This window comes from Mustela nigripes, chromosome 6 (genome assembly GCF_022355385.1).
Source record: "Mustela nigripes isolate SB6536 chromosome 6, MUSNIG.SB6536, whole genome shotgun sequence".
In the NCBI taxonomy this organism is placed as follows: domain Eukaryota; kingdom Metazoa; phylum Chordata; class Mammalia; order Carnivora; family Mustelidae; genus Mustela; species Mustela nigripes.
In genome coordinates, this window is record NC_081562.1 from 42,067,227 (window position 1) to 42,082,150 (window position 14,924).

General features: G+C 39.0%; 1 protein-coding gene across 9 annotated transcripts in view; it reads left to right on the top strand.

The window, feature by feature from the left end:
- The first annotated feature begins 1,705 nt into the window (after positions 1-1,705).
- The window catches only part of NAP1L1 (nucleosome assembly protein 1 like 1), a 34,434-nt gene continuing 21,215 nt past the window's right edge, over positions 1,706-14,924 (top strand). For 2 of the 9 annotated variants that reach the window (XM_059402430.1, XM_059402436.1), the window contains exons 1-2: positions 1,709-2,060; positions 12,257-12,294. In XM_059402430.1, coding sequence (XP_059258413.1) covers positions 12,278-12,294 — 17 coding nt within the window. In that variant the 5' untranslated portion in view covers positions 1,709-2,060; positions 12,257-12,277. Of the gene's footprint in view, positions 2,061-12,256; positions 12,295-14,924 lie in introns of all 9 variants that reach the window. The other 7 variants (XM_059402431.1, XM_059402433.1, XM_059402432.1 and 4 more) reach the window with 7 other exon arrangements.

Below are 14,924 nucleotides of genomic sequence, written 5' to 3' on the forward strand. Positions count from 1 at the left end.
GAGATCCAGCCCTACATAGGGTCTGGGCTCAGTACAGAATCTGCTTGAGATCCTCTTCCTCTCCCTCTATGCCACCCGCCTCCCACCTCTGGTTCTCTCTCTAAAATAAATAAATAAAATCTTAAAAAAATAAAATTATTTCCTTACTGTCTGTCACATGCCTTACTTCACTAAATCATAAGTTCAATAATACCAAGAAACTTGTCTTTCTTAATGTTATATTGCCAGTGTCTTACCTTGTTCCCAACATACATTTGGGACTATCCCAAAGGAATGTATAAATGATTGACCTTCCCTTGACTTAAATGGTAGAATTTTAGATTTACAAACTATGGTTTAAACGATTATATTAAAAGACATGTATTATTAGCAATTTACTAGGGTTTCATTTCTTAGATTGGCTAAGATACACTGGAAGAAGGGGAGTAGCAGCAGGCAGAGCGAGAGGGAAAAGCAGGCTTCCCATTGGCAGGGAGCAGGATGTGGGGCTGGATCAGAGGACCCTGGGATCACGACTTGAGCCAAAGGCAGATCCTTAAGGCCTGAGTCACCCAGACACCCAAGGCAACTAATTTTAATGAGATTGGAGATGACAAAAGAAAATCTATGTGCTTTAAAATGGAATATAGTTGTTAAACATGAGCATTACAATAGATGACTTCAGGCAGTTTGAAATGTAAAGGAATGAGCATGTAGAGAAGAAATTCTTGAACTTTTTGGTTTCAAGATCCCTTTACACTCTAAAACTTGGGGATGCCAGAAAACTATCCAGTGCATTCTAGATACTGATATGCATATCAGATACAGAAATTTAATTTAAAAGTATTCATTATTTCACCTAAAAACAATAAATCAATTAAATATTAACATAAAAGAATCTTATATAAGAAAAGTAACTATTTTCCAAAACAAAATAATTGAGTGGCACTGTTTCGTTTTTGCAAATCTCCTTAATGTTTGGTTTAACTGCAGATGACTGGATTTTATTATCTGCTTCCTTTTTCAATATTTCCATATCACATGTTATGTAGTCTCCGGAAAACTCCACTGAACACTTGTGAGAGAATGAGAATGCAAAAGGCAGATAATGTTTTAGTATTATTATGGAAAGGCTTTCAACTTCTCCGACTTCTTTTACCGCGTCTGGGGGCCACACTTTGTGGACCACTGTTTTAAGAGTTAACATTAGTCAATCCCTCATCAGTTGAAAAACAGCCATGTTTCACAGGCCTGAGGATTTACATAAAATTTATTTATTCAGCAAGATGAAACAACAGTGTCCTCATTATAAAGCATCCAGAGAATAAACAAACATTGCCATTTTCATCCGTCAAAAAAACTGAAGTAGAAATGAGGGACTGCACGTAAGGTAAAAGGATGGAAGGTTAGGGATGAGGAGGCAGCCCGGAAGCCACTGAGACCCACCGAGTTAGGAGACGCAAAACCGGCAGAAGACGCCGCCAAAGTGGTCAGGAGGAAAGAACTGTTGTTCTTAGGGGAAAGTACGGGCGAGGAAGGAAAATGGTTACCCGGCACCACCGAGTTGAAGGAATTAGGCCGGGATAGGAACGGGCGGCAGCTGCCCCACCCCGCCTTCACGCTTCCATGCACCAGGCAGAGGAGAACAGGGTGGGCCAGGGGCAAGGCGAGCGAGTCAGGGGCCTTCCCGGGTTCCTAAGGGGTTGTGATTTCTTTTCTTGTGCAGCGGGGAGAAAAGAGATGGCGCGGCGCGTAGCAGGGGGCCGAGGCGGGAACCCGAGGACCCCCAAGCACCTCGCAGAGGGCGTGGAGGTCGTCCAGGAAGAAGGACAGTTCTGTTGCTAGGCAACCCGTCGTGGGCCCGCCTCCCGCTCGCGTTGCTAGGAGACGGCGAGGCCTGGGGGGGGGGGCAGCGGAGCGGGCCCTACGTGCTGACGCTAATTGTATATGAGCGCGAGCGGCGGGCTCTCGGGTCTTTTTTAGCGCCATCTGCTCGCGGCGCCGCCTCCTGCTCCTCCCGCCGCCGCCCTGAGTCACTGCCTGCGCAGCTCCGACCGCCTGGCTCCCCGTGCTCGCCACCGGTAACGGATGGGGGTCTGAAAGGGAAAGGGGAACGTAGAATCAGTCAGGCGGCCTGCGCGGAGGGAAGGGGCAGGGGAATGAGAGTGAGGGCCTCTGGCCTCCGGGGCCTCCCGGGTCGTCCAGTGAGGCCGGAGCCTGAGCCGTCCGCGGAGTTTCGTCCCCGTAGCCTGAGAGGGCCTCGGGGATTGGCTGGCGCTTTACTCGGGAACGGCTGAGGAGACGGCGGGGGGTCGGCGGGGCCTGCGAGGCCTGGGGGCCGTGCTGGTGTGCGCCGAGGTTCCTTGAGCCCCACCGGCTTCTCCGCGCGGACGGGAGCGAGGCCGCGGTTTCGCCTCCCGGTCCCGAGCGGTACGGCCGCTGTCTCTTCAAGGCTGCCGGGGTGCGGGCCGGGTTCGAGTGCGTAGCCCACCGCTTCCTCGACGCCCCCGCTTCCTCAAAAATAATCCCCGGAGGGAGGCCGCTGGGGGATGGAGAGAACGGCGGAGGCTGCGAATTCCGATGGGAGGGAGGGGATGTGAAGGGACGCGGCCCGGAGGGGGCGGGGAGGCTGCGAGGCTCCTGGGCTCTCCGCCCACTGGAGGCGGCGACGGTGCTGGGAGGGGAAACCCCGGAGGCTTCCCTAGACACGTGGCCGTCGCCTGGGCTCGATTGGAGACGGGGTCTGGGTTGTCCTCACTTCACTGTGAGTTGTAGGGGTGGTGGGATGTGAAAATTAAGAGTAAACAAGTCTAGCTTTTGGCTTTCAAACTCCTACCAGCTTCTCTTTGGTCTTATTTTATTGACCTTTTATTGGTAACAGAGGAAAGTATGAGTGTTGGATGGGTGATGAAGCATGGCCTCTACTGCCAGGATTTTAAAGAATTAACGCTTGTGAAGGGGTCGTGTTAGCTGTTGTTAACACGGGATTTTTTTTGTGTACCTCCAGTACAGTTAGAATTTAGATAGGTGTCTTGACCGGGATTTCATTACCTGGGGAGAAGTGATCCCAATTAATCCTGTAAACGGTTCTAAGAAGAAAACGATTTTTTGTTTTTAATGTCTTAAATTCTGTTAGGACTTCTTTCACATTCTTAAAAATTAGTTCCTTCATTGAAGTTCCCAGAAGTGGCTACTTAACTAGTTTATAAAATGAATGGGGGCGCTGGGCGTAGGAAGTGTGGGTGGAAATAGGCGTTAATGTAAACTTAGTGGGCCCGGTTTGTAGCCTGCTGTCTTGTCAGTGCTCCTAGTACTCATAAAAGGAGGCAGTGAAGGGAGCCGGGAATGCGGTCTTATTTGGGAGGGCTACGCTTTCAGAGAACAGAAAGAACGAATCTGGCACGTAATGTCCTCAAGGAGCCCCTATTTTAGATCATCACTGATAAATGATTAGTAACTAGTTCTGTAAGGACTGCACTTTTAAGTCTCTGAACATTGCCTTGTTTCAGAAGAGCTGTAGAACGGAATTTGCTGTTTCTGAAGATAGGTAGCATCAACGTATCTTTTTTTTTTTTTTTAAAGATTTTATTTATTTATTTGACAGAGAGAAATCACAAGTAGTCGGAGAGGCAGGCAGAGAGGGAAGCAGGCTCCCTGCTGAGCAGAGAGCCCGATGCGGGACTCGATCCCAGGACCCTGAGATCATGACCTGAGCCGAAGGCAGCGGCTTTAACCCACTGAGCCACCCAGGTGCCCCTCATCAACGTATCTTTTAAAAGTAATATTTAAGTCCTATTTTCATGTCAACCTACGTTAACACTTCTGTACTTAAAATGCACATTACCTTTGGATAGGGGAAAAACTTATATATAGAATAACTTGTTTAAATTGTTGAGGTAAATAAATGGTTTACAGTGATCTTCTGGGCCTAAGTCTTGTGTTTGTTGGAAGTTCAAATTAAATACAAATTTTAAAAAATTAAGTTCAGTTAATGGTCCAAATCTAAAATGTGCAATTTACTTCTAAGAAGACTGGTCCTGGGGCCCCTGGGTGGCCCAGTGGGTTAAAGTACTCTGCCTTCTGCTCAGGTCTTGATCCCAGGGTTTTGGGCCCTTTGCTCAGCGGGGAGCCTGCTTCCCCACTCTCTCTCTGCCTGCCTCTTTGCCTACTTGTCATCTCTGTCTGTCAAATAAATAAAATCTTTAAAAAGAAAAAAAGAAGACTGATCCTTTGGAAGATAGATGGAATCAAACATTGGTTATGAAACCTTGACTTCATAGATTATCAGATCAATGTTACGTTAATTTGATAAATACAACTTCAAAAAATTCATCATACCAGTTTGAAAAACCTGTAAATTTTATCTATTGCAAAGTACCTATTTTTGATACTGGGCCTGTTAACAAAATACTAAGCCAATGCTAAATGTGGCACATGACTGATCTTGTTCGCTCGAGATTTAAACGACAACCAAAAACCCAACACTTGTACCAGAATTAATTTAGTCCAAAATGCTGTTGCTCATTTTATTACTTACCCAACTTGTCCATATTGTCTCCAGGTGACTGGATTCTAACCCCCCAAATTATATTTTAAAAAGCCCTTTTGTAGGAAAAGGGGCTAAAAGAGGCAGAATCTATTGGGCTTAAAGAATGAAGAAGATATCAAAATCAAATACTACATCTTTGCTCATTTTTTGATTAGTTGTAAATTTGAAATGTTAATGAAAATAAGATGAGAGAGGATGAGTCCTGATCACCGGTTTTGAAAACTGATGATCAGTCTATTCAGGTTACAAGTCTAATCAAACCTGTCATTATTTGTGTTTTTATTTGATTCTTTGAGTATTTTAGCATCTATTAGGACAAAATGTCTTTAAAAACAGCAATAAAGCATTGGTTAGCTAGATATAAAATGTTAAGTTGTAGTGAATGCTGTTAAAAAAAAAAGTGGGGGACAGAGTAGTATTTAACACTCTTTACATCAAGGACCCATTTAATGGTGATTTTAAGTGCCGGTTCTTACTAATTTCATCTGAATAAGAAGTTCCCCTTTTTGGGCAGATTAGGTTTTAGAAGGTGAACATTGTTGCTTTCACCCATCCTTGTAAGTTGTTTTGTACATTGATACCAGAGTACCAGATCACATTGCTGCACTTGGCATCCAAAGTGGCCTCTGTACTTTTGGTTACCAACCCTGCCTTTTTCACTACATGGTTTGATACATTTTTATTTGTTCAGAAATTTTGTACATTTTAATTTTCATTGGGAAAGGGGGTTGTAATTTTGAAGAGCCTATTACATTTAATTAACTTAGATTTAATTAATTATACTTAATTTTCTAAGGTAAAGAGGGTACAGAAGAACACAACAGGGGAAAATAATGTAAGAGCACAAATTACTTCATATTACTAGCTAATTTAATGCTCGTAGAAGTAGATAGTGTCCGCATTTTATATGAACCCGAGGTACAGAGCAGTTAAAGGACTTCTTCAAAGTTATATAACTGAGCAATGATGACTTACATGAGGCTTTTGTATTGGTTTTTAAAGGGGGTTCCCTTGATTTAAACTGTTACACTATACATCAGCTTGGAATTCATAAGCACACTTCTTTGGATTCCACTGTGCTCCAAGGAAAGGCAACAGTATTTATTTATGGTCAGGGGGTCTTCAGCATTGAATTTGTTTAAATATGGTAGTTGAGTGATGGTTCCTAAGCTTTTTGTCTGTGTGTGTGTGTGTGTGTGTGTGTGTGTGTGTGTGTGTATGTATGTGTAATTCTCCCCTTATGTGAAAAAATTAGTTTTGTTTGTTATTGCTTGGTGAATATTCACCAGATTTTCAGTTCAACCCAGGTATGTTTCTGTGCTGTGGGATCAGATGATAATCTAGAAAATTGAGCTCTTTGGACTAGAAGTTCCGTAGTGATCTCAAATAGGAGTCCATTTGGTGAGCCTAAAGAATAGGATATTCTAACTATGAGGTTGTGCTGGAGCCAAATCAATTATTAAGTCCTTGGACCACTGAAAACGTTATTTATAGAAGAACAGTGTCTAAAATATAGATTTGCTTAAAAGTGAATTTGGAGGGAGATGTGAGGTCTCGGGTAAGCGGAATCTTATTATTGGTTCCCTTGAACTCTTGCTTTAAAACATTTGTAATTTTTCATGATTGGTTGTTTCCCTATGAAGTATGTCATTTTATGTAAAGGAACATCAGCTATTTTATTACAGTATAATCTACGTAACAGTAGGCAGATAGAGCAGGTGCTTTGGTTTTTTGGATGATATGACATCATAGGGTTTTGAAAGTCAGATTTTTAATTACTGGGTTTTTACCTTTTGTGTGTTGCTGAGCAGGTTGCTTAGTATTTTATCTGTAGATAGGAGGAAAGCCTAGAATAGTCCCTTACTGAGTAGGCTTCATAAATGTTCGCTTTCTTTACTTCTCATTGAAAATCAGGAGAACTTACTCAGAGTCAGGTTTTCTGGAATGGTGAGAAGTTATTTGGTAACACATGTCTGGACATCCAACTACTACAAGAGCACAAAATATAACCAGTTTGTGGTTTAATTCAGTGACTTGTTTCCCCTCTTCAGTGGAAGATTTTTTGTGTGTTCAAGTTCTCAGGTTAAGATTTGCCTTCAGTCACATTGTAATGAACAGTATCTTTGAATTGACATCTGCACATTACATATACTAGGTAGTGAATACACTATTTTATTGTAGAGTGACCTTTTTATTTCTAGTATTGCTTTTCCTTAAACTTGATTTTTAGATGTTAATAACAGTTATACCTGCTTTCTTTGGGTTAGGATTATATTTTACTGGAAAACTATATCCTTATGTTATAGATAGGTTTCTTATAAACGGAATGTAGTTGGATTTTCTTAAATCCAGCTTGACGCTTTTTAATGGGAACCTTTAGTTGATTTATCTTCACCACTGACTTAATGTTGTGGTGGTTTTAATTTTTTAACACTACACAATGGTGATACTTAAAAATGTTTATTTAGATACATGAAGTTATCCTTTTTGCCCCTCATTTCTTCTTGGAAATTAGTTCTTCCATTTGGGATCACTTGCCTTCTGCCTGAAGAATATACTTAATAGAATATATGAGAGAGCTGGAGGCATATTTTCCAGAAAATACTTGTTTCACATTCATTCTTAGAAGGTGTTTTAGTTATAATATTCTAAGATCTTTGGCTATTTTTAGCACATTGAGGACTCTGTTGTCTTTTGCATCTTTTGAAGAGAAGGTAGCTGTGTGTCTTTTATGGCTTTAAGCTGAGTATTTTTTCTGTGTTTTTGAGGTGACTTGTCTTTAATGTCTTGCCTTTTCACTGATACTTCTAAGTGTAGGTTTCTTTTTGATTTATCATGATTGGGATTTGTATGGCTAACCCCATCAGTTCTGGTGGAATTTGTAGGGCTATCTTCCATCAGTTCTGGAAAATTCTTGGGTTTTCTTTCTTTTTTTTTTTTTTTTAAGATTTTATTTATTTATTTGACAGAGACATAGAGAGCACAAGTAGGCAGAGGGAGAAGGAGAAGCAGGCTCCCCACCAAGCAGGGAGCCCGATGCCGTACTCCATCCTAGGGCCTTAAAGGCAGCTGCTGAACTGACTGAGCCACCCAGGCGCCCTCTTAGCTTTTCATTTTTTTCAAGTATTTTGTGCATTCTTTCCTTAACTCCTAGAACTTGTATTAAATCTTCATTAGACTCTATTGTATACTGAAATATCTTTTAACATCAGTTAAAACCCATAAAACGTGCCTTTTTCTAGCCTTTATAGTCTCTGCCATATTTTGGAAGATTTCTTCTAAGCTTGCATCCCTCAATTATCTTTCCATCTGTGTTTAGTCTACTGATAAACCTGCCCATTTGGCCTGATTTCCATTATTTTATTTCTCAAAGTTCTCTCGTTCTTTGCTGGATTTGCTTTATCACCTTTAATAGATGGCTGTTCTTTGCAGACACTGCATTTTCAAACTCAGTAAGCATGGTTGTCATTTGTCTATGTTTATAAGTTTATTTATAGTCCTTTGGACAGTATTTAAATCTTTGGGGGCAGGTTTCTATTGTATTCTTTCTGTTGCCCTTACTGCTCTTGAAAACTACTTGTATAAATTATTTGAGGTCTAGAATGAAGGTGCCTTTCTCATTCGGTTGTATAGATACTTAGGAACATGATGAGGCAGACCATTTAAAGCTCATGGCTTGAGGTTTTGGGACGACACTAATAAGTGATTCTAGTTTATTTGTCCAAGAGAACTGGTTTATCATCCCTGATAATACAGCATTTTGCTTAAGTGGAGGGTTGCTATAAAGATTTCCTACCTTGGATAGGTCTGGGCCTTTTGATTTTACCTCTCAGTAGTTAAAACATTGCTTTTAAGATTTCAGCAAATGTTTATTCTGGACTTGGAATTATTTTATGCAGAGTTGGTCTGCATAATTTAGCTTGTCACTACCAGAAATGGAAATTCTTCTGAACTCTTAGAAAGTAATTTCATGTCTGATAAATAAAATTTTCATTGATTTAATGTTGAGAGCAGTTTAAAAAAAAAACCCACAAAACCCAACAAAACTGATGGAGGTATTAGCGGAAACTTGTGTTTTTTTCAATGTGATTTGTCTTAAGAATCACCTACGTCAGGGGCTGGGGTTTCTTGTTTAGAATGGAGATTTTTGGGTCCATTCTCTGACCTCTTCGTTCAGAATCTGGGCATAGGGATTAATCTCTTTCTCTTTTAAAGAACTTAGTTGTAGTTTTAGATTTACAGAAAAGTTGTAGAGCTACTCTCTAGAGAGTTCCCAAATGCCCCTTACCCAGTTTTCCTTAATGTTAACATCTTAACGTTACCATGGTACATTTATTGGTTACTCTGTACATTTTAACGATCATCTCAGCTAATTATTTTGCAGAAATATTGACCCTGTGCTGAGATAATTAAAAATGGACAGAACTGAAAAGCTTACATTTATTGAATGTTCAGTAGTTATCAAACGCAGGTTAAGTCTTATAAATTTGCGTCTTAATAAGAGTAGTCCAGTAAAGGAATAGATTTTTTCGTATTTTTGTAGGTGGTGAATAAGACCAGAAGTCATTTGCCTGAGCTAGATCTTTACAAAGCTGGTGTCAACCCAGATGATTTGACTACAAAATTAGGTCTGCTTTAAAAAACAGAAGTGTGTATAACCAAGAAGTCTAACTCAGCTAGAGTGGGCAGGGCATAGTGGAGAAAGTATCTCTGAAGAAGTAAATGCCATCCTGTCTTGAATCATCTTTAATAAAGAATCAAAGAGTTTCATTTAAAGAGTTTGAATTCTAAATGTGACCCCATGAAATGGACAAGGAAGGTAGCAGTGTAGCCATTCTTTTGAGTACATTTTAAAATGTTACAAAAATCTGAATTTAGAAGTTTTGGGGGGTTGTTTTACAAAATGTTAACAAAATGTATTTGAATATGGAAAAACCAAATATAAGTTCTCATTTTCTCCCAGCCTTTTCTTAAAGGTGACTATTACTAGGTTTCTGGTATATCTGTTCAGAATTGTTTTATTCATAAAGTATGTGCATGAGTATGCATGTTCATGTGTGTATACATAGACACACACAGGTATACACACACACGCACACATATGCATATATATATATATGTTCCTGTCCAGATTGAATTTTGCCATAAGCCCTGTGCTCTTTCTGTATCTGCTTCATTGACTGCAAAGCATTTCATTGTATGCACATTCCATGCTAATACTGTTTATTTTTGATGAGATAAATAATTGTACCTGCTCTGTCCATAAGCTTTATATATTATTACTCTGAAGGATGCAGTGCAGCGACTGGCAGAAGCACATATAATCCCTGTAATAGGAGTCTTGTGCTCTGGTTAGTGGGGAAAGATAGATCTTAGTCAAATAATCACACTAATTTGTAATTACAAACTTGAGACATCTTATGATGGAAAGAAGTAGGGCTTTCTAGGAGTGTGTACAACCAAGAAGTCTTATTTAGCCAGAATATACAGGTTGGAGAAGCCTCTCTGAAAAAGTAAAACTTGGAGACAAGAGCCAAAGATTATGTTAACTGAATTTTAGAAGAGTGTTCTAGGCAAACATGATAAAGCATAGACCTTGAGATTGATAATTTTTTTTTTATATTAGAATCTCACAAATGAATAACTAAAGCTGGAGACAAACATATTTAAAGTTTTTTATATTACTATTCCAAAATTACTCTCCAGAAAGAACATAAGCCATATTTAAGACTGCATGTTCACCACCATTTTCCCTGCATTAAAAGAGGAGTCTTGCTGATTTGATAGACAAACTGGAATCCTACTTGTATTTCTTTGATGATTAAGATTCAATATTTCTCTTATTTTTGAGTTAATATTTCTTAATAATTGCTAAATAGATTGTTAATGTTGGCTAATTACCCAGCATCACTAGAGAAGTTTATCAGTGCTATTAGAAATTTAAAGCAAAAATACTTAAAGTAGAATAGGATACATTATTAGGAAGAAATATTTTCTTCAAATTGTTCAAATGATGGATGTTGGCTCACTAATAATACTCCACATATTAGCTCTTGACTGCTGAAATCAGTAACTCTTTTTAACGCCTAGAAAACATATTGATATGAGGAATCACACCTCGTAGCTTTCTGAGAGTTAAAAGTCTGTGGTTTTAAATTACTAAAAGATAAAAACTTGATTTTAATGTGGGATCCTAAGCTTCATTTAGATAATTTTTTTTTTGGTAGTCTGTGCATTCATTATGTGTGGCATTAGCCATTTTCCTGCTTGAATATAACATGTTTTACCTTCAGTTTTCTTCTAAAAGAAGTATTTTCTAAGTTAATACTAATCTATAGCGGGGAAAGAATTTAGGATATTCGCTGGATGGGTTCTAACAGTATTGCTGTAAGGTAACCAAGAATTTGTTGACAATGTGCCAGCATATCCAGGGTAGCAGGGTGGGGGTGTGTGTGTGTGTGTGGTCCTTATCAGTGATAAGACAGGAGGTACTGAAGAAAAAGATTGGGACTCAGCTTTTAAACTGTCATTAAGTTGTTTAAAGGGCGCCTGGGTAGCTCAGTGGGTTAAGCCGCTGCCTTCTGCTCAGGTCATGATCTCAGGGTCCTGGGATCTAGTCCCACATCGGGCTCTCTGCTCAGCAGGGAGCCTGCTTCCTTCTCTGCTCAGCAGGGAGCCTGCTTCCTTCTCTCACTCTCTATCTGCCTGCCTCTCTGCCTACTTGTGATCTCTGTCTGTCAAATAAATAAAATCTTTAAAAAAAAAAAAAAAAGAAAAAGTTGTTTAAAGGACTGACTTTTTTTTTTTTTTTAAAGATTTTATTTATTTGACAGAGAGGGAAAGCAGGCAGGGGAGTGGGAGAGGGATAAGCAGGCTTCCCGCTGAGCAGGGAGCCCTATGCAGGGACTCCATCCCAGGACCCAGGGATCAGTGACCTGAGCTGCAGGCAGCTGCTTAATGAGTAAGCCACTCAGGTGCCCCAGGATTGACTTCTGATGCAAAGATTATTAAACTTTTTAGGAAGATTTCTGGGGGCATAATGGTGGCAGATTTTGGCTTTTTAACAGGAATTTGATAAGAATACAAAAATGAAGTGGGTTCTGTGAGGTACTAAGTCTAACAAAAATTGACCATTTGTATGTTAAAGGAGTTTGATTAAAGACCTCTTGTATTGTTCTTTTCTGTGATACTGGCATACGTCAGATTCTTTACCAGCAGTACTATTATGAAATGTCCTTACATGGTAGAGTCTAAAAGCCTAGTACTAACTTCATTATTTTTAGCAGTGTCCTCTGAAAAATTACTTTGGGGGCTACTATGAAAGTCCATGTATATGTGCCATGATTTTTCTTCTTAACACTGATTTTTTTTTTTTTAAAGATTTTATTTATTTGAAAGAGACTGAGAAAGAGCAAGTGTTAGAGCATGAGCGGGGAGGGGCAGAGGGAAAAGCAGACTCCCGGCTGAGCAGGGAGGCCCAGGCTGTGCGGGATCATCCTATAGGACTCCAGGATCATGACCTGAGCCAAAGGCAGTTGCTCAACCAACTGAGCCACCCAGGCACCCAACAGTGATGTGTTTTTAATGGGAGTATCCGTTCCTTCTTGGGTTAGTTCTCAGTGTGGTACTATTTAAAGGGTTTGGGCATCAAATGTTCTTAATGGTTTTGAATACATTATATATAAATGTATATATAATTTTTGTTAACATTGGCATTTCTCTCCATAGATATTTGGAGTTCTTAACAACATGGCAGACATTGACAAGTAAGTGCCAGATAGTTGGTTTTTTGTTTGTTTTTTTTACTTGTCCCAGAGATTGGGCTTCACTTTGTACTGTGATGTAATTAATAGCAGTAATAATAACATTATAAAAATGTATGGTAAAGACTGATGCTTAATACCTGCCTATATAATCGATGGGTACAGTGTATCCAAAACAAAATGTAGTATATATAATCATTGTCTTAAATAAACCATTCGCCAGTGGTTGTTCTTAGGAATGTGCTGAGCACAGAAATGAGTAAGAAATACTTGGAAAATCCATTTTTACCATATGTGTATTTGCCAAAGACTTTACTACTTCCATATTAGTGTATCATACAAAAAAGATAAAAAAGAGTGTATGAAATGTATATGTAGGGTTTATTCTAGGGTACTTATATTTGAGTTTTTAAAAGTAAAACATTAGTATTAGAAGCCCAGTGTCCCTCTTCTCAGTTGCATCCTCCACCTTCTCCAGACCTGTAAGCACTGTCTTGGCATTTGTCTAAATCATTTGTTTTGTTTTGTTTTTTTTAGAGTTTTAACACCTATACATTGTTAATCAATGTTTAATTTTGAAAATTTGAATAGCAGTCACAAACTTATCTGTGTTTAAAAAGAAAAGCAGTATTACCACTATCAGTTGAAGTCTCCAAGGTAGGAAAATAAACAAAAAGGTTATCTGGGTCATAATCTAGCATCAGCTTTCCTGAAGAATTTATTGGGCAAGGTCATGTACTCTAGAAACATCAGTTTTATGAAGTTGACTTCTAGCAGAGTTCTAGTGTGGATGGATGTCTTGCAGAAAAACGGTAAGGGAGAATAAGTGAACTGCATTATTTGTTGCTTACGATTTCACGTAGCTTGGGAGTAGGTTAAACAACACTTGGACTTGGATGGGGGTATGGTACACACAAGTTGTAGGCAGCAGAGCTTGGAGGTGAGAAGGCAGGAAAATTTACACAAGGCATCACATTCAAGTACATATAAGAATTTGGCCTATCCTTCCACGTTTAAAAAAGAATGGCAGCAGGTATTTTAGTGATAACGGCTTTCAAAGTGATTGCCTTCTGCATTATACTGCTCCAATCTGGATTGTTTAATCTTGGTTATAGAGCCATCATTGTGGATCTAATTTTTTATCTTTTGGGGTTTCATTTTGTTTTTTCTCTTGGGTTTGCTATTTGTAAATTTGTATCCCATATTATTTTCTTTTTTGGTTCTTTAATACTTTCTTGGAAGAGTACGAGGGAAATAAATTATTTTGAGATAAATGACTGAAAAGGACAGTTCTATCCTTATGTTGGATAGTTTGAGTGTAGAATTCTCCTTTGGGAATGCTCTTCAGAATTTTGAAGGCATTGCTCCATTATCAGTTGGCTTCCAGTATTGCTGTGTTGAAGTTCAAAGTCATTATAATTCTTGATCATTGTATGTGACACTTTTTGTTTTAAACATACATATTTCTGGAAGCACTCTGGCTTCAGAGTTCTGAAATTTTCACATTGTTATATGTATTTTTAAAAATTTGTTGTAGGAGGCATTCAGTGGTGGGCCCTTTCAGTCTGGCAACCTGATGATGGCTTTCAGTTCTGGGGAATATTCTTGACTTATTTTGTTGATTGTCTTATTTCCGTTTTCTCTTTCTGGACCTCCTATTATGTTAAATGTTGAACTTGTTTTAATTATCTTTTGTCTTGTTTTCCATCTTTATCTCTGCTCTTCTTTCTAGGCAAAGTTGAAGAAATTTTTACTTTTCAGCATGTGAAGTGTCTAAATTTCTGTTGTGTAGTTTTCAGGAGTGTCTTTATTCTCTGTTCCTGTTTTTTATAGCATCTTGTTCCTACTTCATTGACTGTAATATCTTTTTACTGGATTGTGGTATCTTTTTTGTGGATGTTTTTTTGCTGTAGTTTGTTTGCTCTTAAATTTTTCTTTCCTGTATTTGTTTTTGTCTCCATATAAAAGCATTTTCTCAAATAGGACGTAAAACTTGGTTGCCTACTCACTAAGATCTGGGTGGGGGGAGAATATGCAGTTTAAAAAAAAGTTGATTAGAAAATTTGTTGTGGGGTGGAGGGAGGCTTTTAATTTTAGATTGTAGTGAAAGGTCATCAGGGTGGTGGTTTATTGTGAGAATCCCCATTGTCAGAATGATTTGGGGTTTTTTTTTTTTTTGTTTTTTGTTTTTTTTTTTGCTCTATGTCAGATGCCTTAAGGAAGAGTATCTGGGTGAGGATCTGGCTTTCAGTTACAGAGTCCAAATTGGGAAAAGGTGACTAGAGTAGGTTCTCTACATCCAACATTCTAACGGGATACAGTCCTATATCTGAGACTGTTAGCTCTATCTGTGGTCTTCTAGTCTGAGCTCTTAGTTTAACCCTTTCCAAAGAAGAAGCTGCTGTGCTTCTGCTAGATTGAGGGAGAGAATCTGGAGATTAAACTGCTTTATCAGTTTTTGTTTAGTCCTCCCTATTTTCTCCAATTTCATCTCTCCAGTCCTAGTTCCAAAAGTGTCCTTTTTGATTTTGTGTTAGGTCTAGTTTTCAGATTTTCCCACTGTTAAGTTAGATTTCAGTTCTCCGTGAACTTGCTGCTGCTGCTGCTTTCTTCTCTTTCTGTCCTTCAGTGTT